The sequence below is a fragment of the Vombatus ursinus genome, unplaced genomic scaffold, assembly GCF_900497805.2.
Source record: "Vombatus ursinus unplaced genomic scaffold, bare-nosed wombat genome assembly UNPS02014812.1, whole genome shotgun sequence".
NCBI classification, from domain to species: Eukaryota; Metazoa; Chordata; class Mammalia; order Diprotodontia; family Vombatidae; genus Vombatus; species Vombatus ursinus.
Window position 1 is genome coordinate 51,691,125 of NW_020954590.1, and position 27,744 is coordinate 51,718,868.

The 27,744-nt window shown below is 34.5% G+C and overlaps 1 protein-coding gene across 3 annotated transcripts in view; it reads left to right on the forward strand.

The window, feature by feature from the left end:
- LOC114054250 (DNA endonuclease RBBP8-like) overlaps positions 1-27,744 on the forward strand; it is a 122,035-nt gene that overhangs the window by 58,244 nt on the left and 36,047 nt on the right. For all 3 annotated transcript variants that reach the window (XM_027877428.1, XM_027877427.1, XM_027877426.1), the window contains exons 5-8: positions 11,557-11,669; positions 13,241-13,307; positions 17,161-17,330; positions 22,096-22,200. In XM_027877428.1, coding sequence (XP_027733229.1) covers positions 11,557-11,669; positions 13,241-13,307; positions 17,161-17,330; positions 22,096-22,200 — 455 coding nt within the window. The remainder of the gene's footprint in view (positions 1-11,556; positions 11,670-13,240; positions 13,308-17,160; positions 17,331-22,095; positions 22,201-27,744) is intronic.

A 27,744-nucleotide genomic window follows, 5' to 3' on the forward strand; every position in this document is an offset into this window, starting at 1 on the left:
GAATTTAATTGGAAAAATATACCTTTATTTTCTAGAATAAACCAAATGAAGGTTAAGAGACATAAAAAGTAACAAAGTTTTGTAGTGATCTATTCTTATCAGCAACAATAGTGATGGAAAGGCATAGAGGGCTGTAACATGCGTTGGTGGAGGTAGTCTTCACATCCGTGAAATCGTGGCTCCATTAAAGCAATTTCTATTTTATTAATATGTTTTTTCTACTTTATTAATGATAATTATTTTTATTTTATCAATAATGTAAGATGAAACATACATTTAAAATTTTTATATTAGATAATTCCTTTTGCTATGTTAGAATTCAAACAGGTATTAATAAAATGGTTATAAACATTTTTTGCATTTTTATTAGGAAAGCTCTCTGGGAGGGGGAGAATGCTGGGGAGAAACTATGGTGATATTAAAAAGAAAAATATATTAATATACTTTATTTTTAAAATTATATTACATAAAAATGGAATTTAACAATTTTTCATAGAGACATCTGTATTTTTATTTCTCTATCACATGCTAAATCATGAGCAATGCTTTTAAAAACATATATAAAGACTTAGTTGACTCGAAGATAAATTAGGATCCATCTCAGAATCTTAATAAAAAATAGGAAAGTTAATTAGAAAACTTGAATATTTTTAAATTTTTATAGAAGCATTTTATTTTGGCAGTATTTATTTTGGCAGGGATATGCTAGTTTCTATTCCCTTTGGCTTCTAGACTCTTCTGTCTGTTTTATTGCATTGTGAATTACTCCCTTCAAAAGGAAGGAACCCATACTATTTTTAGCATAGGTTTACTGCTGGGTTTAGTCATCCATCAGTTTTCCCTCAATAGTGCTATCTGTTATCTAGAATTTCGCAATCATTTTATTCTTCTGTCTTATTTTTGATGTGTTCAGAAAGCTATTCTATGATCAGTTTTGTTTCGATTGTTTTGACTATTAGAATTGGATTTCTTTAGTATGGGAGGATAATGATAACTAACATTTACAAAGTACTTTAAGGCTTCCAAAGGACTTTACATACACTATCTCATTTAATCTTCAAAACAGCCTTGTGAGGTAGGTACTCTTATTATAACTGTTATTCCCCATCTTGCAGACTAGGATACAGATTCAGAGATGTTAGATGGATTGCCAAAAGTGTCATACCTAGTATCAAAGGCAGGATTTGGAGCCCAGATCTAACCCCCAAGTCTTCCATTCTTTCTATTCTACCATGTTTTTCTGGCCAGAAATTACATTATCTTTAGTTGCAAATGTCTTCTCTAAGATACCTACCTCCCAAAAAAACATTTAAGCAAGAACAAGTAATTAATCAAACATTTATCAAGTGCTTTCTGTGTATCAAGAATTTGTACTGTGTCCTTGGGATATAAAGAAAAAGCAAAACCAGTCCCTGTCTTAAATTAGTTGCCTCCTGAAATTGAATTCCAATGAATTCTTGGCTTGTCTAAGTAGGAGAGTGACATGGTCAAATCTGCATTTTAGGAAAACCTATTTGGTAGCTCTGTGGAGAATGGATTGGAGAGGGAAGAAGCTTAATGGAAGGGAGCTCCATCATGCTAATTATGGCTCCTTAGCCCTTGAATTCTTTCTGGCTGTTTGTAGTAATCTGACCTGTGGGCTCTAGATTTTGGCTATAATATTCGTGGCAATTTTCTTTCAGGAGATAACCAGTGGATTCTTTCATTTCTGTTTTGCCCTCCGATCCTAAGAGATGTATACAGTTTTCTTTTGTGATTTCTAAAAATATGATGTTCAGGCTCATTTTTTTTGGTGATGGCTTTGAGATAGTCCAATGATTCTTAAATTCTCTGACCTAAATATGTTTTCTTGGTCAGTTGTTTTTGCTATGAGCTACCTCACTTCTTTTTCAGTCGTTTGAATTTGTTTTTAATGTTTCGTGATGTCTTGTGAAGTTATTAGTTTCTGTTTGGTTCATTCTGATTTTCAGGAAATTATTTTCTTGGGTAAGGTTTTGTACCTCTTATTCCAAGCTGCTGATTCTCTTTTCATATCTTTTTCCCCCATGGCTCTTATCTCTTTTCTCATTTTTTTCCCTATACTGTTCTTGTTTGTTTTTTTTTAAAGTAATTTTAGCCCTTTTAAAAATCCTTGCTTTAATCTCTTCTAGGAATTTTTGTTGGATTTGTGGCCAAATTACATTTTTCTTTGAGGCTTGGCTTGAATATGTTTTCAAGTCATTCTCTTTAGTGTTTATCTTGACCTTTTCTGTCACAATAATGCCTCTTTATGGTGAGATTGTGTTTTTGTTTTTGTTGTTGTTTTTCCATTTTTCCAGACTGTTTCTTTACTTTGGACTTGATTTTAGGACTGGGTTCTACAAACTTCTGGGAGTGATATCTGGACTGAGCTTCTGTCCTAAAGCATCTGTCTCCTGTTTTCACAGTTTAGCCCAGAGACTGGCAAGCTTTTCATGTTCCCAGAGTAATGTGATCTAGCATGAAGTCTGCTCATTGATCTTCTGTTCTGAGCTCTCCAAGTTCCTGACCCATTTTGAATTTATGGACTCACCCCTAGTTGGAATTTTCAGAGTTTCTGGACTCTCCCATTGGGAAGCACTGCAGATTCAGAGCAATTGAACTGCAGGTTCCTTTTGGGTCTAGAATTCCTGCCCTAGTTATTCCACTGCATGCTTCAGCCTGGGCTGGGGGCTAGAACTTAGTCCTTGCTCTGTTCTTAGGATCAGAACCATTCAGCTACTATTTGCTTATGAGCTTGTTTCTCACTCAGTATTCATCTAGGGCCTGTGATTATGACTGTTCCTCTCTTCCATCCTTAGGTAAAGGTCCCCTACTCAGTGTTCCCTGGATCTGTGACCCAAAATTGGGTGAACAACAGATGGTACCAATTCCCGTACCCTGTACTGTTCAGGGGTTCTTTTTTTCCCTTCTCTTCAAAGTTCCTTGTCTTGGCCCTTTTTCAGTTCCAGGGTACTGAAATGTTCCATGTGCTGCAGGCTTCTGGCCAGACTTCATCCCAGGTATCTGCATATATTGGGCCATACCTCATCCTACTACTCTGCCATTGACTCCATTTCCCTCAAGACCAATTATAGTGCTATTGCAACAGTCCAGGTGAGAGATAAAGAGAGCTTGAATTGCAGTGGTGGCTATGAAAGTAATGAGAAGAGGAAGGAAGTCAAATATGTTGTAATTTTGCAACTTATCCCATATATGGAATGAGATTCAAGCATAAAACCCACCATAGTGGTGATAGGTGATACATTAGGCCTTGAATGCCAACAGTTTAACCTACCTCCCTGAGCGTATCATCTGACATCCACATTAATTACAGACGGTGGGGTAGAAGCCCACAATTGACTGGAGAAAAGAGGTAGAGTACTACCCTTCTTCCTACATGCTGGTTGGGGTTTGGTCACTCACCACTTGCAGTCAAGTGATAGCCCAGTTGCCTTAGGTTCATTCCATGGCTCCCATTTTGTTCTAGAGGATTAGAATTTTAGTTCTTTGTGTTTTTTTAATGTATAAATGTCTCTTTTTCTAGATTTTAGTAAGGCAAGCCAGGAATACAGTTTTCTCTTCTACATTGCAGAGGTTAGGGATACAGCACTCCCTTGATCTGGAAGATACATAGAAAATTTTTTGACCCTCCCTTCGTACCAGAGAAGTCTGAATTATTATGGTATTAAAAGATAAAATATGTTGATATTATACAATATAATATTATATACAATACTATATTATACAATTATATACAATTATATATTGTATATATAATACAATATATATTTATAATTGTATATATAATTATATATACAATAATATACAATTATATTATGCAATACTATATACATATTTTATGCATTTCTGGGTTTCTAAACTTTTCAGTTGTCTGCTGGCCTTTGTGTCATCTGTGGCTTCCACAAAACTTCCCAAAAATTCCCATTTGATTTTTTTATACCAGCCCACAATATATCAAAACCACAGTGGGGGAAGTCATGATGTGAAAGGGATAACTGTAATATCTGCTAATAATTAACATTTTAAAAATGACTAATTCTTTCATAGTCCACATGGCGCTCGTAAAATTCAGTTCAGAAAATAGTTATTAGGCACCTGCTGTATTTAAGACACTATGCTAATATAAAACTGAAGCAGTTTCTGCCTCCAAGAAACTTATATTCTTTGGCTGGGGGGAGGCTACAGTGTTCAAAAGTATATTGATAAATAAATATAAAAAATATGATAAAGTAATTTTAAGATGGAGACAATACTAATAAATTGGCAAGTATCAAGAAACGCTTAGGAGTAGAAGATGGCACCCAAGCTGTGCTTTGAAGAAAGTGAGGAATTCTACAAAGCAGAGCCAGGGAGAGGAGGGTATTGCAGACAGATGGCATTCCCTGATACAAATGCCCCAAAGTAGCAAAGGGAGTGTCAGTTATAGGGAATAGTCATATAACCTAACATTAACCTTGTACCTCAAGTGGTTCCAAAGATATTTTAATGCAGCTACCTCACAAATTTGGAAACCATTTAATTATATTTAGGAGACATGATAATGGATTTAAGACAAGGTAAAACCATAATGAATTTAAACAGAAACATACCATGCTTTATATAGAGTGTCCCAAAGGTCTTAGTGTAGTTTTAAGCTACTTTAAGGGACACCATTGACATCGTTGTATTGGTGGCATGTTTTTAAATACAGAAAAGTTTTCTGTATGGATTTCAAATGCACTAACATTTCTACTATGCTTGGTTTTATTTATATATTTATAATACATGAATAAGCCATGAGTATAGAAATGAGTTAGAAGTGTCTAGTGCCTCAATGATGGCACTATAAATGTTACATTGTTTTCAGGCAACTTGTTTAATTCTTACCAAATTAATTATAACAAAATAGGCATTGGAATGAGAATTTTTCCCAGTGATTTCTCATATTTACCAAACTTTGTCCAAGATTAGTTTTGATGTTTCTTTTCCAAGTATTATACCTGGATTTTGAGGGAATTTTTAGAGAGTAGCTGGAAAATTGGAATAATATAATGTTAGTAATAAAAGAGTCTTTCTAATAATCTAGTTCAAAATCTGTTATTTTACAAATGAGGAAATTAAAATAGTTGAATGGCAGAGTTAGGACTAGAACCTAGGTCCAATACCATCTGTAGCACTCCACATTTATTCAGAGAGAGGCAGCATAGGTTAATGGAGTGAAGTAGTTATTGGTTGTTGTCAACATTAACAGTAATAATTCCTGGAGGCAGATCTTACTGGTTATAGGCAAGGTTTTATGCTTCTCTTTAAAAGTCAGTAATGCCTTCAGTTCCAAGTTATACATCAATTTTTGCAGACCAATACAGGGGCAGTTGTAAGAAATAATTTCATCACCAAGCCCACATTAGCCAAAATAAGGTGACACTGAGGAGTTACTAAAACTTGAAGATGGAAATGTTGAAGAACATAACCAGGGTCACTGAAAATCTTCACTTAGCACAAATTTTTTAAATTCTTGTTAATAATGAAATGCTTGACAAAATGTCATTTTGAGACCAGTGTCTCAAATGATTTTTAAGAGAAGGTAGGCATACTGGAATTTTGAAATGTCCTTTTTTGACACAAAACCAATTATCAGACCAACTGTACCAAAATAATTTTTAAGATTTAGTCTTTGCCATAACCATCATTAATATGCCCAAATTATTTAACAGAAACTGTAAAAACATTTCAAAACCTGCACACAACAATATAATGTGACAATTACCTTGGTAAGAACTGTAGGAGGAAAGGTGAAGCTATCCAAGAATACAGATAAAGACAGGTGCCAAAACACCCATCATAGCAGGAGTGGCTTGAGAAAACTTTTGAAGACCTGAGGAAAAGCTTTGGAAGATTGAAACAATATCTAGTTTATGTTTGCAGTAGAAAACTTCAGTACCATTTTATACAATTAAAGGTAACCCAAAAAGCCATAGAACCTGGAAAGAGAATTCTAGGAGTCTTAAATAGAATCTAGAAAACAAAAGTGTTTTAGAACTTCTAGATTCCCTTAATAAACAATTTAAAGTAAAGGTCAAAATTGTGAGGCAGCACAAGGACTCAAGCTGATGCAAAGAACAAAATCAGCAGTTCAACATCTGTCAAAAACTTGACTTCAAGAACCAATGAAATCTTTAGAGAGAGAGTGCCCTTTGAAGAAGTGTAATGTTGAAAATTTCTGGGCATCTATATGTTTACAAGAATTCCAACATGACAAAAACTCAGATTGAATCAAATGCAAAATAAAATGCACACAGTGTAATATAATGAACCAAAAAGCAGTTTACATAAATGAAACTGACTTCTCTACAAAACTGAAGCAGAATAGCTATATAAAATCTGTAATTGTTGGCTCAAATATTTCCCCATGGCACATGACTTTCTGTCAAAGTGTTTCCTTTCAGACTCAAACCACTTTTTTTTTTTAAATTTTATAAAGAGGATGACAGCTGGAGGTAATAAGGAAAAATAGGGACATCAATGTGCTGTTGGTGAAGCTGTGAGCTGGCCTAACCATTCTGGACAAGTAAGCCCAAAAGGTTGTCAAAATCTGCATACCATTTGACCATTAACCTCTGCTAGGTCTATTTATATTCCAAAGCATCAAATAAAAGAGGAAAGGACCTATTTATTAAAAAAAAAATTATAGCATCTCTTTTTGTGGTGGCAAAGAACTGGAAATTAAGAGGCTAGGCCCATCAATTTGGAGATGGCTAAACAAGTTGTGGTATATGATTGTAATGAACTACTATTGTTCTGTAAGAAATGATGAGTTAGGATGGTTTTAGAAAAACCTAAGAAATCTTATATGAATTAATGCAAAGTAAAGTGAGTAGGAGAGTATTGAATAGAGTAACAGCAATGTTACAACAATGATCAACTGTGAAAGACTTAGTTACTCTGATCAAGATAATCCAAGACAGTTTCATAGGACCCATGATGAAAAATGCTGTCCACCTCCAGAGACAGAACTGATGAACACATAGTGCAGATTGAAGCATACTTTTTTCCACTTGATTTTTCATGTGTGTGTGTTCTTTTGCATCAAGGCCAATGTGAAAATATGTTTTGTACATCTTCATATGTCTAATTGATATCATGCTGCTTGCCTTCTCAAGGGGTGGGGGGTAGGGAGAAGGATAGAAAAGAGGAAGAAAATTTGGGACTTAAAATTTTTTAAAATGAATGCTAAAATGTTTTTTAAATGTAATTGGAAAATATTTAATGACATAAATAAAGAGGATGACAGCTTACTTTCTCACTTACCCTACATGTATCCAGTCCATTGCCAAGTGTCAGCATTTCTACCTTCACAATATCACTTGTATATATGCCCTTCTCTCTACTTACGCAACTCCTTACCCTAGTTCAGACCATCCTTATCACCTCTTGCACAGGCTGTTGCAATAGCCGTTTAATTGTTCTCTCTGCTTCTAACCTTTCCCTCTCCCATCCATCCTTTATTCAGCTGCCTACATGATTTTGCTAAAAAATGGATTTGCCTTTGTCACCCCACTCCGCCCCTTCCATTCTCCCCTGCGCCCAACTCAACCCCCCCAATTCTACACACACACACACTCTTACCCACTCACTTCTAGTAAATTTCACTAGTTTTCTATGTTTGGCATTTAAAGCTTTTAATAACATGGTCTGTTTCTATCTTTCCCACCTTCTTATATCCACTCTACTCCATACACTTTACTATCCAACTACACTGGCTGTCTCTCATCTCTTTGTCTTTGCACTGGCTATCCCTTTGATCTGGAATGCTATTTTTTACTTCCACTTCTTAGTTTCCATGGCTTCTTTTAAGATTTCTGCTCAAGCCCTGCCTCTCCAGGCGTCCTTTCCCTGTCACCCTTGAGCTGCCTTTCATTTCATCTACTATCATCGTGTATGTACCTAGTTATTTACAAGCTCTGTTCCCCCACTCAAATGGGTGGGCAGGGACCCTTTTTTCACCATTCTTTGTATCCCCAGAACTTAGCATGGTGCTTAGAACATAGTAAGCACTTTGGTAAATGCTTTTTGACTGACCTGTTACCAAAAGACAAAAACACAAGTGACCCCTCCAAATATAGGCCAGTTATGTGTTGAAGTACTTTGTACAAAGGATTCACATCTTGCATCATCCCACCTTACCCCCAATTGATAAACATGAAGGAAAACAATATATTGGCTCTGGAACAAAAAGGATGTACAGAAGAGTCTCAGAATAAGAAAGAACAATTTATCAAATCAGTAATTATTGAACAAGCCACCCAAAAGCATTGTTTTTATGGTTTTTTTAGTGCATGTGTTGATGATTTCAAAGCTGTTGACTCAGCTCCGTCTTCATGGTTTATTCATGTCAAAATATATGAAATAGGTCATGGATTCTTAACTTGGGTTTTATAAACTTTTTTTCAATATTTTGACAATTATTTCAATATAATTTCTTTTCTTTATAATCCTACATGTGTTATGCATTTAAAAATTTCTTAGAAGATGTTCATGGCCTTCACTAGACTTCCAAAGGAATCTGTGACATTAAAAAGAAAATCAGAATCTCTGTAATAGATTTAAGTTACAGTGGAACTTTTAGAGTGGTTGAAGTTCACATAGAAAACTATTCTCTATTTAAAATAGACTAATAATAGTGATGTTGAGAAAAATTAATATAAAACCTAGTATCTTTTAGGGAGAAAGTTTACACCCATTCTGATTTTGTTCAGTTGTTCAACCTTGTCCAACTTTTCATGACTCCATGCACCATAACACTCCAATACCTTCCGTGGGGTTTTCTTGGCAAAGTGGAGTGGTTTGCCATTTCCTTCTCCAGTGGATTAAGGCAAACAGAGGTTAAATGGCTTCCTAGGGTCACACAGCTAGCAAGTGTCTGAGATTGGATTTTAATTTAGATCTTCCTGACTCCATGCCAGTACTCTATCCACTGAGCCATCTAGCTGCCTCTGGTTTTGCCTTGCATTAAACCCATTATCCTTTGTTCTGAATAGTCCCGAATGACCCCCGGACTTATGAGGCAGTTGTACCAAACCATCTTGTTAACCACTTGGTGTACATGTATGAGGTCATGTTACATGACTGCACTGAAAAACATATTAAACAGATCCTTCATCTCATGGAATCTTTTTCCCATGGCATAAAATTGTTATTTGGACTTGAAGTAAAACATTTTTAATGTATGCCAAGGAAAAAGAGAAACTGAAGGCTTCTGGCTTGAATTGTAAGGTTGAATCGAACCAACTGGTGAAGACACTATTTACAAATTCCTTGCTTACCTTAAGACACATTGAGCATAAGTCTTTTTAAGGAGAAAGTTGTGTCTGTATATGTCAGGAAACTTAACTATCATCCTTAAATCAAAACTCAAAAGGAAAAACAGATTTAAAGCAATTAACACTTATAGAATAACAGTCTTAATACAGTTTTGGAACCTTAAAATGGAAAATGAAATTTTGAAAGTATTCTGACAAAAACCAATAAAATATTAACGAGAGTGGTCCTTTCACCCTACAGCTAGTATAGAAAGATCAATACTTTCTCATAAAAAAGTAAGAGGATTCAGTCAGTCCAGTAACATTAAGCTCCTACTCTGTAGTAGACTTGGTACGAGGTACAGGGGATTTAAATATAGCTAGAACTTAGCTAGTAGAGGGGAAAGCAACATTTGCATGAATGTCTGTGTAAAAAATAAACACAAAATAAAAATAGTTTAGGGAGCTTTAGTGCTTGGGAGGATAAGCAGATGCTTTCTGTAGAGGTTAGTGTTTGAACTGAATTGTAACACAGAGATAAAAGCCCACTTGTTAAGATCAGAAAGAAGGTTGCAATTAGTGCAAATGATTCCTCTACAGTGAATACATTTTTCATATTTGTATTACATATTTCCATTGGGCTGGAACCAATTATTTTACATAACTATAACTTCAAATAGCATACATTTAAATATATGAATACATGTGACCACTCCAGGGGATTCATTATTTGCAGTAATCTGGACGTAGCTGTACCATAAAGTGAACAGGGAGGCTAGAAAAGTAACTGGGATCAGGTCGAGAAGAGCTTTAACAGCCAAATAGAATTTTTCTATTTGATCATAGAGGCTATAGGAACTAGTGAGTTTTATACTGTAGGGGAGTATGAAATCAGATCTCTGTGGAGGAAAGTAACATTGGAATCAGTATGAGGGATGGATTGGAATGGGAAGAGACTTAGGTTAGGAGACTTCTAATTAGGGATGCCATTGTGAGAGGTGATTAGGACCTGAATTCGGGTGTTGTCTATATGAATAGTGAGAAAGGTATGGATCTGAGACATGGAGGATTGATTATTAGAGCACATAAAAATGTCTTTAGAAGTTTTGAAAATACTCTTGTAACTTTTGAGCAATTAGTTAAGGCTAACAATAGGTACTTGCCTCTATATTTGTCCAATGTAGCCAAAAATGAAGTGGCTAAGATTGAAAAATGAAATCAAAAGCCTCCCTATGGGTAACATCTACATGAATATCTACTCTGCAACTAAACTTTATTTTATGTGTTGTCTCTCTCAATTAGAGTTGGAGCTTCTTGGAAGTATCCCCAGCACTTAACCTAGTTCTTGGCACAAGTACATGGAAGCACTTAATAAATGCTCATTCATTCATTCAGCAAAGAAGGATCAAGCAAATGACCAGTCATGATCTATTTATAGAAAAAGAAGAGTTTATCATGGTAGTTCAGTATGTGGCCACTGGAATTATGGAAGGTATATCCATTAGGAGTCCAGTCTTAGTGACCAATGTAGAAAATTGCTGAACGCAACTCAAGTGTTTTTTCTGTGGCTTGATAATGACAACGGCTTATTCTTACTCTTCGTAATAAAGATTTATTTGATGACAAAGGTAATAAGTTTGGTTTTTAGGCAGCTGATATTTGGTGATATGATGGGTACTAAAAACATAAGGGTAAAGCTTCTCTTTAAAAAATTTTTTAAATTTAATATTATATACTGTAGTCTTGCTGTAATATTGGGCTTGGAATTTGCTGTGGAAACAACCTCCATAGGTAAAATAAGATGCTTTTCTTCAATATATAAAGCCTCTTGGCTATATATATATATATCCAAAATGGGCCAGGCTTATAGAACAAAATTCAGGGTTCCTAACATATGTAGATGATGTTCAAAGACTTTGTTAATGTTGTCCTAGGCATGTGATTTCATGGGTGTGGCAAACTACTTCCTGCGTAGAACTCAACTAATCTGTAACTTAGAGCCTTGGAGAGTTGCTTGATGAATTGAGAGATTAAGTGACTTGCCCATGTTCACGACTGCTAGTATGAGTCAGAGGCAGGCCCTTTAGTGATACTGACTTTTAAATGAATATGAAACTATTAAACATTTTCAATTTATCTAGTGTCTTTGACTTTATATTTAATTCATTTTTGAATACTTAAAATTCATCAGGTGAAAAAATCTTAAAGTTTAAATGCAAGTATTTTTACAATGGGAAGTTTCATTTCTGTTCCATAGGTTAAGAGCAGGGTTATGTGACCGTTGTGCAGTGACTGAAGAACACATGAGGAAAAAACAACAGGAGTTTGAAAATATTCGGCAACAAAATCTTAAACTTATCACCGAACTTAGTGAGTTTTTCTTTGTTCAAAATTTTAATATCCAATGTAAGATGATACAGTATTAAAACTTGTTAGTAAATTGGTAATGTTATTTAACTATTGCCTTTTAAAATACATTTGTGAGTCTGCAGATAGAAATCAGGTGAGAGAAGGAAGGAATCCTTTACATAGAAATAGGAGAGTATATGTGTGTATGTGAGGGAGAGAGATTGACAGATTTGTATTTTGGGGAGCATGTGTGCTTTCCTCTCCATTACAAGTACCCGGGATTTGAATGCTCCAAAGCACTATCCTTTCTCATACATTGTAGTTGTTTTGTAAAAACTGAATGAAGTGTAGAGATGGAGTTACCAGATTACCTGGGTCTGCTCCCAGCATTCTCAACTATTCTCCTATTTGGGAGAAGCCAATCTAGCTGGCAAAGCATGGGGATATGTGTAGTCATTCAAATGTATTTTTCCATAGATTCAGTATTAAATGCAACAGTTAAAATAATACTAATTTTCTACTTCCAGCACATTCACTTCACATGTACTATGGACTAAAATTGGCCTTTATGGGCTAGCCTGGAAACTTATCCATCATTTATATTGTTATTTTACTGATAGGAAAATGTAATCCAAGTTTCAAACCACTGGTTTACTAATAGACTTTTGAAGCAACCTAGTCTTAAAGCTTGTATTGTTGGTATTTACTGTAATCTAACTTTTTCCACATTAGTAGCTTCATAACACAAGCAGAGATAAGTGTTGCTAACATATTCTTGCTGAACGTAGCAGAGAATTGTAGCTCCAAGATAGATCATTGTTTCAGCATTGGGTATTGATTGCTAAGTAAATTTTAATGAGTCAAATTTCTAAAAAGTAGTTAGTTCTTTGATGTACATACAATTTATTTACTGTTATTATTTACATTCATTAACAGAGAAGAGATCATTTTCAGGAAATAACATTTAACTTGTTTCTATATCATTTTTTATTTCAATTGTATTTACTTTGTGTTACTTTCTGTGATCAGATTTAGTCTGACAGTTTTCATTATAGAGTCTCAGAATTGTAAGGGACCTCGAAGGCACCTAGTTTAATTCATACCTGAACAGAAACTTCCTTTACTTTATCCCTGACAAGTGAAACCATGTCTCTGGTTTCATCTGTTATATCTATCACTAAAATTCATGTATTCTATCTGAGGAGGTAAGGCGCTTGGAAATTAAATGGAATGAGTAACCAAATGGAATGTTTTCCACTTCCTTCTTATCCTCAGCATGAATAATGATAAACTCCTTTGCACATTAAGTGCTTTTTCTTTTTGGTCCCCAAGCAGTACATAAAATCATCAGTTAATCAGTTACATAGCAGTCATGAAACTTCAGACGTAATCATCAGTACCTGGTAACAAATTAATTTTGCACAGTATAATTAATAAGTTTAACTGACATTGTCCTAACTGAAGAGTTAGGAAAAATCTAGCATAAATCAATAAACCAGCAGTTATCTAGTAATGCATATTTTCCCATGATTGCCAGTTTATTTTGTTAGATTTCAATTTCTTATATGGCTTCTTTTCCCAAAATATTTCAGTGAATGATAAGAATGCCTTACAAGAAGAAAACAAAAAACTTTCAGAGCAACTACATCAGAAAATTGAGTGAGTAACTATACTAAATTTCTTTTACAATATCTTCTTCAGTTTTGAATGTGTGTGTGTGTATGTGTATTGTGAATACATAAGGTTTATTTAGGACAGTAATTGTAGGGAGTTTATCTAGGATATAATCATTTGACTTATTAAACTACTTCAAAGATATTTTTATTCTGATGGCAGTTGTATACAATTTGTCTAATTTTGATTTCTCTAAATCAGACCATATATTATTTTATTCTAATGGGGAGATAAAAACAAGCCTTGTAATGTCTCACTGATTTAAGATATCTTGTTTATAATTCTTGAAACATTTAAGGGTTCCTTCTTTTAGAACTTAGTTTCTTTTTTTTTTAAGACCCTTAATATTTAATCATTATTTAAAGCAGTAGTCTCAAACTCACATAGGAATGGGGACCACTAAACTGAACATAAGGATCCCAGTGAAACACATTTTGACTTGGAAAACTATATGTTAACATTATCTATATTTTATTGTATTTTATTTGTTTTGTTAAATATTGCCCACTTACATTATTAATTAATTAATTTTTAATATTCAACATTCACTTTTATAAAATTAGAACTTAGTTTCCATAAAACATATAGCAATAATCATTAGGTTTGGGTCCACATTGGTTTTTCATGTGCTTTAAGGAGTTTTTTTTTTTTGGTGGGTATGCATTCCTATAATAAAATAAGTTGCTCTAAATGCTTTAGGGCAACTGATGGAGACAGTTTCTTAACTATTACAAGTGTTGCAGCTTCTAAGCCCTGGGTCTCATGGCTTTCATTAAAGTCTATACCAATTTTGTCTTAGATCAGTAGTAATAGTAGGATTTTGAGTTTTCCCGATTTTATGCTGTTTAGGCTATCATATTTTTTTCTTTTTTGGAAAAAATCTTAGACTTTATTTATAACAACAGAAACCACAAAGGCAATCAGGAAAACAACAACTACTGACATATATACTTACTTTTCTATCTGTATAAAATTTCTGTGGGGATATAATACACATATGTCAAGGGCATACTTGATAAGAATATTAGTAAGAAATAAGGGAGCTTTCACAAATGGTGTTCTACAGTAGATCCCTCTCTAATATTATGCAATTGGCCAAAAAATAGACTATAATATTCCATGGTATATATGTATGCATCCATCCATCTATCTATCTATCTATCTATCTATCTACAAGAGATAACTACTGTTTAGCCTGTTTCCTTTGGTTTTCTTTTGCCAAGAGAATTTCTTTTTTCTTTTAAATTGATTAATTAATTTTTATTTTTAACATTCATTTCCACAAGATTTTGAATTCCAAATTTTCTCCCCATCTCATCCCTTCCGTCACCCCAAGACAGCATGCATTCTGAATACCCCTTCCCCTAATCTGCCCTCTTTTCTTTCACCTCCACCACCCTTTCTCTTATTCCCTTCCCCTTCTATTTTCCTGTAGGGCAGCATAGATTTCTATATCCCATTTAGGCTATTATATTTACTATCATCATCCAACTGAAAATATTGAATGGAAATTAAAGGTGGGGAATCGTTAGTGTCAGATAAAGGAAGGAGGTAGTAAGGGAAAGATGATATTAGCAGAGGGATGGCTGAAATTGTCGTTTAAGAGTATGTGTTCAGTGGTTTTCAGTTGCGTCCAACTCTCAGTGACCCCGTTTGGGTTTTTCTTGGCAAAGATACTGGAATGATTTGCCGTTTCCTTCTCCAGCTCATTTTACAGATGATGAAATTGAGGCAAATAGAGTTAAGTGACTTGCTCAGGGTCATACAGCTAGTGTCTGAGGCCATAATTAAACTCAGAAAGATGAGTCTTCCTGACTTCAGGCCCAGCATTCTGTCCACTGCACATTTAGCTGCCCTTCAACTAGGTATAGGTAATGACATTAGCACTTCCTGATTCTCTTTCCACTGATCTGTTGCATTTGGTAGGGAACATTATTGCACATGTCTGTAACTGTGTTACATCTTGTAGTTACTGTTAAAAGTATAAGAGACGAATGGCACCTACATGTAAATATAGTAGGCAAAAGTGTGATAATTGGTATTGAGAACAAAACTAAAATTAAACTCATATAGATACTATAAAGATCTGAGTAAATGTTTTGAAAATGTCTGATACTTAACTGCTCTGTAAAAGTGTCTGTACAGGTTAGTTTGAAAGCTTATGCTTTATCTTCACTTTCAACTCACAAGTGACTTTTTTTATCCTTTAAAAATTGACTATAAAAAGTAATAAAGACACTAGGAGTTTGGATTTATGATCAATATAAATTGGATGAGCTCAGTGCAAAAGTCTATTTTTTAACCTAGGATGTCAGCAGTGTAGGAGGTTAATCTAATCCCTCTCAGTTTTTGAGTTTCTTAATGAACCTGCCTTTGTTTACCTTCTCTCAAAGCAATTTCCTTTTATTTGGCAAGTTAGAAAACGTAAAGTGCAGAGACTTACAGTAGAATTTGTCTCAAATAAAATGAGAACTAAGATTTTTGTAAACAGAGTAGTCATTTATCAAAGTTAGTTGTCTTTTCCCTTTCCCTTTTTATTCACTTTGTGCCAGAAGGACAAAGAAGGACAAAGCTAGCAAGTTGTTTGTCTGGTTTAGAAATCTCTGGTTAGAGCTAGCTTTTTCCTTCTGAGAGCCCTGCTTCTTCTAGACTGGCCTTGTCAGGGAATCAGTTTTTCCTCGTGACTCATTCATGATTCAGATAGAATTTTATGACTAACAGGCAAGTAGACTGTGATGTGATTAGTTTAAAGCTAGGTCAGGTAGACTTCATGCTCCAATAATCTATAAGCCTTTTTCATGTGATTTGTCTTGTTTTGATGTGATTTTTTTTTGTCCTAAGACAACATAATTATGGAGAAAAGATATTAAAATTAGAGAGATTTAAAGATAATAGCACTTAAAAGAATTCCTAGAAAGCTCAGAACTCTGAAAAACAGAATTATTTGTAGAATTAAAGTATAAATTCTTTACTAGAGGAAAAAATCCTTTTAGGCAGTTTTAGTCTATCTTTCATGAGAGAGATTTTAGTCTGTGCTTTTCTATAGATTTAAAAACTTAAACTTTTAGAATAGTGAAATGAAGTTTAAATGCTGTCTTATATGAAACTATATTAATAATATATCTAGAAATGAGAATTCTCATTATTTTTTTTCAGAAAATATTTTAACATTAGTCTGCGCTAAAATAGAGATTGCTTATATTATCATTAAAGCTAGCCATTCTTAGTTCTTTGGAAATTAATATTAGATCTACTTGTGGGCTTACTTATCTCCATTTATTTTATGGCCACAGACTTCAATCTAAATCTTGTTCTACCATGTCACTAGTCACAGGATGACCTGTGTATGTTTAATTGGATCAGCATAAATTCTTCACTGTTAGCCAGAAAGATAAAGATAGACTTGAGCTAGATTGCAGAGGAACTCAAATACCAGGATTAGAATTTTCTCTCTCTTTGGTAGGCAGTGGGTACTGTTGAAAATTTATGAGTAGAGGGAATGATGGGTCCTGGGAAGTTTACTAACGTACAGCGTGAGGGATGAATTAGGGAGGGGATAGATTGAAGGGAGGAAGACAAATTAGGATGCTGTTAAATATGCTAAATATGAAAAAGCAACAGCCCGAAGTGGTTGCCTGACAAATGATTGGTTTTGTTGGAGCAGTGTGAAAAAGAATGAGAGGCGAAAAGTCAGAAATGATTGGCTGGCTAGAATGATGGTAATGTTAACAACAGAAATCAAGGTGTGAAAGCAGGTAGGGGGTGGGCAGGTAGCAGGCATTATTAGATTTTCTGATATAGGCTTCTTTATATTGACTTCATGCCCTGACCCCATCAGGAAGAAACAGCATAAAGCAGCAGAGCCTGAGGAGGAAGTTATCCCTGATTCACCTATATTGACTTTCTCATTTCCTGGACTTAACCGACTGCGAAGAAAGAAGGAGAACCTACATGTCCGATATATAGAGCAAACTCATAGTGATTTGGAGCACCCTTTGTGTACAAATGGTAAGGATCTATGGAGAATTTTGTGTAATTGAATCACTTAAATCAAAACTATAATCACTTAGAATGTTTTATGTTGGAACAATAGAATGTCTTCATTATTTAGTTAACCTATGCTGTAGCTCATTGATGCCAAACTCAAATAGAAATGGATCCCTGTGGGTCACATATTGACTTAAATAACCACACATTAACATTATCTATGTTGTATTATATTTTTATTTATTTCTTTAAAGGCTTCCTAATTACATTTTAATCTGGTTTGAGCAGCACCTGGAGTTTTGTGGTCTATAAATTGGATACCTCTGCTGTAGCTGAATTTGTTAGTTTATTAGATTTAAAGTCAAATACGTTGAGGCTAGAATTTTGCTCTTAGTACTATTTGTGACCTTGGAAAATTATTTTAAAATGTATTATATATGACACTCTCCACAAAAGTATTATTCTGATGCAGCTTCCTGATGTGAAGCTGAAATGGGGCTCTTGAAGGCTGTACTACCATAACCAGCTTTTTTACTAAAGGTTCTACTTAATTGGGGAAGCTCCAACTAGAGACCCAGTGACATCCTAGGAGTCTGGTGCCTGAGAACCCAGGATCATGGGTTTAGATCTGGAAGGAACCTTAGAAAGGGACTTACAATCGCTGACATTTACATAACACATTAAGGTTTATAAAGTTCTTTGTGTAAGTTATCTCATTTAAGCCTTACAGCAACTCAGGGAACTAGGTACTGCAAGCATCCCCACTTACAGATAAGAAAATTAAGGCTTGGTTGAAGTGACTTGCTTGCTCCTAGTCCCGCAGGCAGTATGTGTTGGCAGCAAGATTTGAGCAAAGGCCTTATGACCCTAAGCTTGGCTCTTTCCACTACACCAAAACTGCCTCTCTAATGTACTGACTACAAGTCATGAAGTTAACGCTTACAAAAGCTGTGACCTCTGGTTTCAGACCTACTGTTATTTAAAGGCTCATTGTCAGAAGGTTGGTCATCACATGATTAATTTTTTAACTTAGATGAACCAGGGGAAAAAAGTACATATTGGTTTTCAATGCAGAGTGACCCATTTAGGTCCATGCAGTGACGGTGCTTAAATGGTGGAACAGAGAATGCTAAGAATAAACTCATCTAACTTTTAGAACTCTTAGTGTGTTCTTTATCAAATAACCAGTGAGTTGATGCTATAGTTGATACTAATCCACAATTCTGCTCTAAGTCTCACCCTAAATTCCACCCTATACAAAGAGCTTTTCTTAGTCCCCAATCAATACTAGTCCCTTCCCTTTCAGATGATCTTCTGTCTATTCTTTATGTATATTGTATGTACAGAGTTGTTTGCTTGTTGTCCGTCTCTTTTATTAGAATGTGAGCCCAGAGGGCAGGGCTGTGGGTTTTTACCTTTATAGCCCCAGTGCTTTGCACATAGTAAATGCTAAATAAATATTTGTTGTTATTGATATCCATGTGGATATTCTTCATATAAATGAAATAAGACCTAAGAAGTTACAGTTATTTGGAAGGACAACTTGCTGGTTCTCTAAGCAGCAAATCAGGAAATTGGCAAAGTTCATTTTTATCATAAAGCCAGAGACAATACAAATTGCATTTCATTGGTCATCTTGTTATTTCATCGATTAGGTAACTGAGTAGTGTAGTGGAGAGAGCACTGGACCAGGAGTCAGAAAGACTTGAGTTCAAATCCAACCTCAGACACTTCCTAACTGTGTGACCCTGGATAAGTCACTTGACCTCTAACTCAGTTCTCGGGAGAAGCTTTTCTGGAGTGTCATTTTCAATAGGCTTTCTTTAGTGACCATGCAGAAAGGAGGAAATAAGGATTAATTTAATAAAATGCCTACTACATGCCAGGTACTGTGTTAATAGATTTACAAATATCTCATTTGATCCCCACAAGAGTTCTGTGAAGTTGGTGCTATTATTATCACTCCCATTTTACAGTTGAAGAAACCAAGGCAAACAGTGACTTGCCCAGAGTCACACAGCTAGTATCTGAGGCCGTATTTGAGTTCAGGTCTTCTTGACTCCAGGCCCAGTGTTCTATGCTCCGTGTGTCCTAGTATGACCTACCTTCCTTAAGTGAAGTTATATAACTCTGAGTCCTAGAACAGCACAATCTCTGAAGAATCAAACTTATGGATGACCCAAACAGCAGTGATAAGCATATGTCCATGGTAGGCCTAAGTAGACCACCTCATCCCCAGTGATGACTTCATTGTGAAAGGTAGAATAGAAAAGACATTGCTTGAAGATATAGGAGGCAGTTGAATCTTCTACTGAGAATGAGAAATAGTAACAGAATTAGAAAGATTTAAGGGATTAAGTTCTGCAGTTCAAAGAGGAGGGAAATGATCCACACTAGGGAAATGAACAGATTCATCCATCTATTTATCTTGTATGTGCGTGTGTGCATTTAATCGGCTATGTGTGCATTTGTACATACTGGACATTTTATAATGTGATCAGTTCATTTATGTGTGTGTGTGTGCTTTAAATTTTATTAAAACTATTACTGTTCGTATCGTAGTAGGTGATAAATGTCACCTTTTGTTATCTGCTTTATATATTGTTCATGTCATTTTCAGTACCTGGCTCTTTATCTTCTCTAGCATACTCCTCTGCATGGGGTCGTCTCCCATGTTGCTCTGCTCTTTATCATGTGCTATGGGAAACTGCTTTGTGATGTAGTACTGGCTTTGGAATAAAAAAACTTGGTTTCAAATTCCAACTCTGTAACAGCCATTTAACACTGGGCAAGTCAACCTATCTGAGCGTCAGTTTTCTTTTCTTTGAGCTCTTGTCAGTATCAAATAAGATCATGGATAGGAAAAGTGCTTTGCAAACTCTAAAGGAGGGTGTGAATGTGAGTTTTACTATTAGGCTGAAACCCAGAATAACCAGGGAGATCTCTTGGGTAAAAGACATAATAATGTGTTTCAGAGTTATATATAAATTATTTTTTAGTTATTCACATCATGACTTATCCTCTACTTGTGCAAATAAACAAATTTAATTGTAGTTGTCTTTATAGAATTATGAATCAGGAGCAAGGACACAATAGATATTATGCTGAAAACTAATGAATTTCAGTAGGCTTTCTTCAAAGACTATGCAGAAAGTAACATGGATCTTTCTTTTAAAAATGAAGAAACTTAGGAAGTTGCTGGAATTTTTTTCACTGTATGCACTTGTGTCACCATCTAGTGGCAGACAGACAAATCACTATCCTGCACTATGACAAGGCATTATGATTTCATCTGTATAGGTATAGCTTTACAGAAGCAGAGCAGCCCCTTAACCCCTTTATAAATTGTTTAAGGGGTTGCTTTGGCCAAAAATATCATCGGCTTGTGGACAGCTTTCTGATGATGAGCTTCTCCAACCTGACTTCTCTTGACAGATCTTTTAGAACTAAATTCTTAACCTGAAGTCCATGCACAGATTTTTGGGAATCCATGAACATAGATAAGGAAAAAAAATACATCTTTATTTCCACTAACCTCTAATTCAAAATTAGCATTTCTTTCAATTATTTAAAAACATTATTCTAAGAAGTGAAACATTGGCTTTACTAGTCTGACAGAGAGGGTTCCATGACAAAACAAAGGTTAACCCCACAGTAAACATAACAGTTTGTCGGCAGGCTAATTCATAAAGATCGCCAGTTAAAACTTTCTAGTGCTTGCACACTACCAGCTTGTCCCTAGAGAATTTAAAGTCACCTCCACATTGGAATAAGGCTTTAGTGGATACAGCAGGTAGATGCTAAATTAAAAATCAAAGACGTAGTTTTTTGAAGGAACTTCAGTTGTATCAACCCTTCTTTTTAATACCAGGCAGGATTGTACTTAAACGTAACATTTTAAACTGACACAAATTTATTAGGACACTATCTGAACCATTTTAAATGCATGCAAACATGCAGTAAAGCAGATTATACCAATTTCCTTTGTTAGAAAATTCTTCTTTGGATGTATTATAAATTCCTCTGGTTCATTTTTCCCTTATTGAGGATTATTATGTAACTTCTAAAAAAAATTGCATTTGTGTGTATTCCTCCTCTTCTGAACATTTGTATTGCTATTACTATGAACCTAAAACATTTGGTTGCAAAGAATATTGTGAACATTTTGAGCCAGCTAAATTATTTGAATGAGATTAACTCTGTTCAATTCATTAAATATTTATTAAGCACCTGGTGTATTTCTCCAGTGAATCTGTATTGATTTAACTGTAAGTTTGTAATGTTGGCTTTTTTCAGTGAAACTGAATTGTTATAGGACCAAGTATTTTAAAACTGCATTCTGGTTGTAACTAAAGTTCCCCTCCTCCAGTCCCTTAAAAAATTACTTCAGAAAAAAAAAATTAAAAGAAATAACTTCAGGTATTGCTATTTTCTAGACTATGTATTCCAGTAGATGAAATAGGATTTAGGTCCTCTTTCAGATAACAATATATAAAATATTATCATGTGTACTTTTGATAAGACAAAAAATGGAAAGATATAAGCTAGTCATACAGATGAAATACTAACCTATAAGTCTCAGAAAATCAGTTTATTCAGGCAGTGATTTGTGCTTTTGCTGTGCCACCTTACAGTTTGTTATTATCAGTTATGAAATGAAGATACTGCATTTTTATAGGCTTATGAAAATTTCTCTAGTAAAACCATATTTTTAATGCATTTGACTTTTCTCATGTTTTCTTTAATCTTTTATAAAAAGTTTCATATATGTGTTTTGTTTTTCCAGAATTAGCAAAAGGTCTAAAATCTTCAACTCACCTGCAGCAAAACCACTATGAAAGTGAGATTCTTGTAGCAGACACGTGTGATCAAACATTATCACCTATGACCAGTAAGAATAACGTTGGATTATTTAATAATACAGGGTTGTTGTTGGGTTTTTTTTTGTAAACTTCTTTAAATTAGGAGAAGTCATGTTTATTTTATGTATTATCTAATTATATAGGAAACACTCAACTAATTGAATTGTTTAGAGAATGGGGTGTTTTATAGTTTTCTGATGAATTTAAATTTGACATATTAAGCACTATAACCCTTTCTTTTCCAGCTTTTGTTAAAAAGTCTAGCTAGAATATGTTTGTACATTCTCCTGCCTCACTCAATGAAGTATGCAGAATACTACTTAAAATTTCTTTTATTTTTCTGTTATTATCCTGAAGGTATTATAGAGACAGCAATAGCAAAAAAAAAAAAATCCCCTTACCTTTTAGATTTAATGTATTTGGGAGAAATTTTTATTTAAGTGACATGATAAGCATCAATAATAACTATTAAATAGGCCTGTAAAAGATTTGTATGAATCTATATTGGGCTCCAAAAACTGCTTTAAAAAAATAAATCTTGGGTAGCAAGTGTCTTATTAATCTTCTCCTAAAATCAGAATGCATTAAAAAAATTCAAGTTCATTGTTTTTTAGTTTATTGTAATTATTAGATCATGTTGCCTTGTAATTTTTTCATTCAAATAGGAGATTTAAAGTGTTTGGAAATGGTCATTTAAACATTTCTCTTGATGTATCATTTGTAGTCTCAGTTTACTTAGCAAACTTTTTTAAATAATAAAAACAAACTTGTGATCAACTCATTTCTAAGTTATTCCAAATTAGTAGTCTGTATTAATGAGGCTTGATTCTCTCCAGTGGTCTCTCTAAAGTGATTACATAGCTCCTTGGTGGGAGTGGGGAGAACCACAGCCTAATTTGAAAGGTCAGCCAGGTAGAAGGTGAGAAGATAAATCATTTCTCATCCTTGCTTATAATAGCCAACCATGAAGCTTGTTTCCAATGTACCCATGCCCACCCTATCCCTACATTCTTCCCTCTTCCTTCTCTTCCTGTACAACCTCTCAGCATCTCTCCCTGAGTAGCTTGTTGGCCCCACAGGTCTTTTATAACCTAAACTAGTTAGGCGTCTCTTCAGATACCACTGGGAAGATCTGGACCTATTCTCTATCCCTCAGATCACCTCATTGCTGAGGCAGGAGTCCTTTAGAAAGCAGTCTCTGTTCTTTGGGGCAATAATCAGTAAGATCCATTCCTTCTCATTTTCATTTTGAGGATGGGACAGAGTAAGTAGATAAATTACATTATCTTTCCACCCAAATCCATGGATCTTCCAAACTTCTCTGTTATTATCAAGGACTTTTGAATAATTATTTATAAAATATGCCAGTATATAGTGTAAGGCAGCTATATTATTTGAATATCCTTTATTCAGTTACATATCCGTAGTCAATAAGGAAAGACTTTCAACCTTCAAGAGTATTTCTCCATTTGGAACAAATCTCTGATTATAAAGAGGTCAAGGGAAGGAAGCTCCTTTTATGGTCAGCTTGTGTTCTTATAAATTTGACTTAGTTCTCTATGTATTTGAGAAATTGGGTCTTTATCAGAGATGCTTGCTGTAAAGATTGTTTCCTAGCTTTCTGCTTTCCTTCTAATCTTGGTTGTATTGGTTTTTGTGCAAAAGCTTTTTAGTTTAATGTAATCAAAATCATCTATTTTGCATTTCATAATGCTGTATCTCTTTTTAGTCATGTCTTCCTTTTTCTATAGATCTGACAGTTAGACTAATATCTTGCTCTTCTCATTTGCTTGTGCCATGCAGGAGTGGGGAACCTACGGTCTCAAAGCCACATGTGGCCCTCTAGGTCCTCAAGTGCAGCCCTTTGACTGAATTCAAAGGATCCCCACCCCTGGCTTATGGTGTCACACCCTTCATGTCTAGATCATGTACCCATTTTTTCCCAGCAGTTTTTGTCAAGTAGTGAGTTCTTATCCCAAAGCCTGGAATCTTTAGGTTTATCAAACACTAGATTACTGTTGAGTTTACTGTGTCTTGTGTACCTAATCTATTCCACTGATTTACCACTCTTTTTCTTAGCTAGTACCAAATAGTTTTGATGATTACTTCTTTATAATATAGTTTGAGATCTGGTATTGCTAGGCCCTTTCCTTTGTATTTTTTTTTCATTAATTCCCTTGATATTCTTGACCTCTTGTTCTTCCAGATGAATATTGTTGTTTTTTCTAGCTCTATAAAATAAAATTTTTGGTAGTTTGATGTGGCATTGAATAAGTAAATTAATTTAGATAGAATTGTCATTTTTATTATATTGGCTCAGGCTACCCATGGGCAATTGATATTTTTCCAGTTGTTTAGATCTAACTTTATTTGTGTGAAAAGTGTTTTGTAATTGTGTTCCTATAGCTCCTGGGTTTTTCTTGGCAAGTAGTCTCCTGAGTATTTTATATTGTTTACAGTTATTTTAATTGGAATTTCTCTTTCTCTTTCTTGCTGTTGGGCTTTGTTGGTAGTATATAGAAATGCTGATGATTTATGTGGGTTTATCTTATGTCCTGCAGCTTTACTAAAGTTGTTAATTATTTCAAGCAGTTTTTTAGCTGGTTCTCTCGGATTTTCTAAGCATACCATCGTATCATCTGTGGAGAATGATAGTTTTGTTTCCTCATTGCTTATTCTAATTTCTTTGATTTCTTTTTCTTTTCTTATTCCTATAACTAGCATTTCTAGTACTGTATGAAATAATACTGATGATAATGGACATCTTTGCTTCACCCCTGATTGTGTTGGGAAGGCTTCTAGCTTATCCCCATTACATATACTGCTTGCTGATAGTTTTAGATTGATACTGCTTATCTTTTAAAAGAATGCTCCTTTTTTATTCCTATGCTTTCTAGTGTTTTTAATTGGAATGGGTGCTGCATTTTGTCAGAAACTTTTCCAGCATCTGTTCAAATAATCATTATTTCTGTTGGTTTTGTTATTGATATGGTCAATTATGTTGATAGTTTTCCTAATATTGAACCAACCCTGCATTCCTGTTATAAATCCTACCTGGTCATAGTGTATAATCCTTGTTATTGCTGTAATTGCCTTACTAGTATTTTGTTCAAAGTTTTTACATTGATATTCATTAGGGAAATTGGTCTATAATTTTCTTTCTCTGTATTAGTTTTTCCTGGTTTAGGTATGAGCAACGTACTTGTGTCATAAAAGGAGTTTGGTAGGACTCCTTCACCTATTTTTCAAAATAGTTTATATGTTATTGGAATTAATTATTCTTTAAATGTTTGGTAGACTTCACTTGTCAACCCATCTGGCCCTGGGGATTTTTCCTTAGGGAGTTCATTGATGGCTTGTTTTATTTCTTTTTTTAAGATGGGGTTATTTACTTTATTTCTTGATCTGCTAAATCTGGCTAATTTATATTTTTGTAAATATTCATTGATTTCACTCAGGTTATCAGATTTATTGGCATATAATTGGACAAAATATTTCTTAATGATTGCTTTAATTTCTTCTTCATTAGTGGTGATTTCATCCTTCCATTTTTGATACTAAATACTTGGTTTTCTTCTTTTTTTAATCAAATTAACAAATGACTTATCTATTTTATTGGTTTTTTCATAAAAACCAGCTCCTAGTCTTATTTACTATCTCAAAAGTTTTGTTTATTTTTACTTCCAGTTTTATCAATCTCACCTTTGATTTTTCAGAATTTCCAATTTGGTGTTCAATTGGGGATTTTTAATTTATTCTTCTAGTTTTTTTAGTTGCATGCCCAATTCATTGATCTGTTCTTTCTCTGTTTTGTTGACATGAGAATTTAGGAAAATCAAATTTCCCCTAAGTACTGCTTTGGCTGTATCCCATAAATTTTGGGATGTTGTGTCACTGTCATCATTCTCTTCAATGAAATTATTGGTTGTTCCTATAATTTTGTTGACTCACTTATTTTTCAGGATTAGATTATTTAGTTTCCAATTTAGTTTCCAATTATTTAGTTTCCAATTTAATCTATCTTTCCACTGTCCTTTATTGAATGTAATTTTTATTGCATTATGATCGGAAAAGGATGCATATTTTTGCTTTTCTACATTTGATTTTGAGGTTTTTATGCTCCAATACATGGTCAGTTTTTGTGCAGGTACCATGTGCTGCTGAGAAAAAGGTATATTCCTTTCTGTTTCCATTCAGTTTTCTCCAAAGGTCTGTCATATCTAACTTTTCTAATCTTCTATTCACCTCCTTATTTTCTTTCTTGTTTATTTTTTGGTTGGATTTATCAAGTTCTGAGAGGAGACAGTTGTCAGTCCCCTACTATTATACTTTTCTCTATTTCTTCCTGTAACTCACTTAACTTCTCTTTTAAGAATATAGATGCTATATAGATGTATATATGTTTAGTATTGATATTACTTCATTGCCTATGGTACCTTTTAGCAAGATATAGTTTCCTTCTTTATCTCTTTTAATCAGGTCTGTTTTTTGCTTTTGCTCTGAGATCAGGATTGCTATCCTTGCTTTTTTTACTTCAACTAGAGCATAATAGATTCTGCTCCAGCCCCTTACTTTTGCTCTGTGTATGTTTCTCTGCTTCAAGTGTGTTTCTTGTGAACAACATATTGTAGGATTCTGGTTTTTAATCTACTGTGCTATCCACTTCTCTTTTATGGGAGAGCATATCCCATTCATTTTCACAGTTGTGATTACTATGTATTTCCCTCCATCCTGTTTTTCCTCCTGTTTTTCTTCTGTCTCCTTTCACCCTTTCCCTTCTCGACAGTGTTTTGCTTATGTCTACCACCTACCCCAGTATGCTCTCTCTTCTGTCATTTTCCCCCTCCCCTCCTTTATTTAAACTTCTTTCCTCCTACTTTCCTATCAGGTAAGATAGATTTCTATATTCAACTGATTGTGTATATTATTCCTCTTTGAGCCAATACTGATGAGAGTGAGGTTCAAGCGATGCCTGTCACCCACCCTCCCAACTTTCCCTCCACCCTAATAGGTTTTTTGCACCTCTTCATGGGGAATAATATACCCCATTCTACCTCTCCCTTCCTTCTGTCCCCAGCATACTCCTCTTTCTTATCCCTTAATTATTTTTTATGTCATTCTCTCAAATTCACCTTATATCTGTACCCTCTGTCTACGTTTATTCCTTCTAGGTGTACTATCAGTGGTACAATTTTTAAGAATTGCAAGTATCATCTTCCCATGTAGGCATGTAAATAGTTCAGCTGCATTGAATCCTCTATGTTTTCTTTTCCCTTTTTCCTTTGTTAAGCTTCTCTTGGGTTTTGAGATAACGTTTTTTGTTCAGTTCTGGTCTTCTCCTTATGAAAGCTTGAAATCCTTCTATTTCACTGAATGACCATTTTTTCCCTTGAAGTATTATACTTAATTTCCTCAGGTAGGTGATTCTTGGCTGTAATCCTAACTCCTTTGCCTTCCAGACTATCATGTTCCATGACCTCTGATCCTTTAATGTTGTACCTGTTAAGTCCTGTGTGATCCTCATTGTGATTCCCCAATATTTGAATTGTTTCTTTTTGGCTACTTGCAGTGTT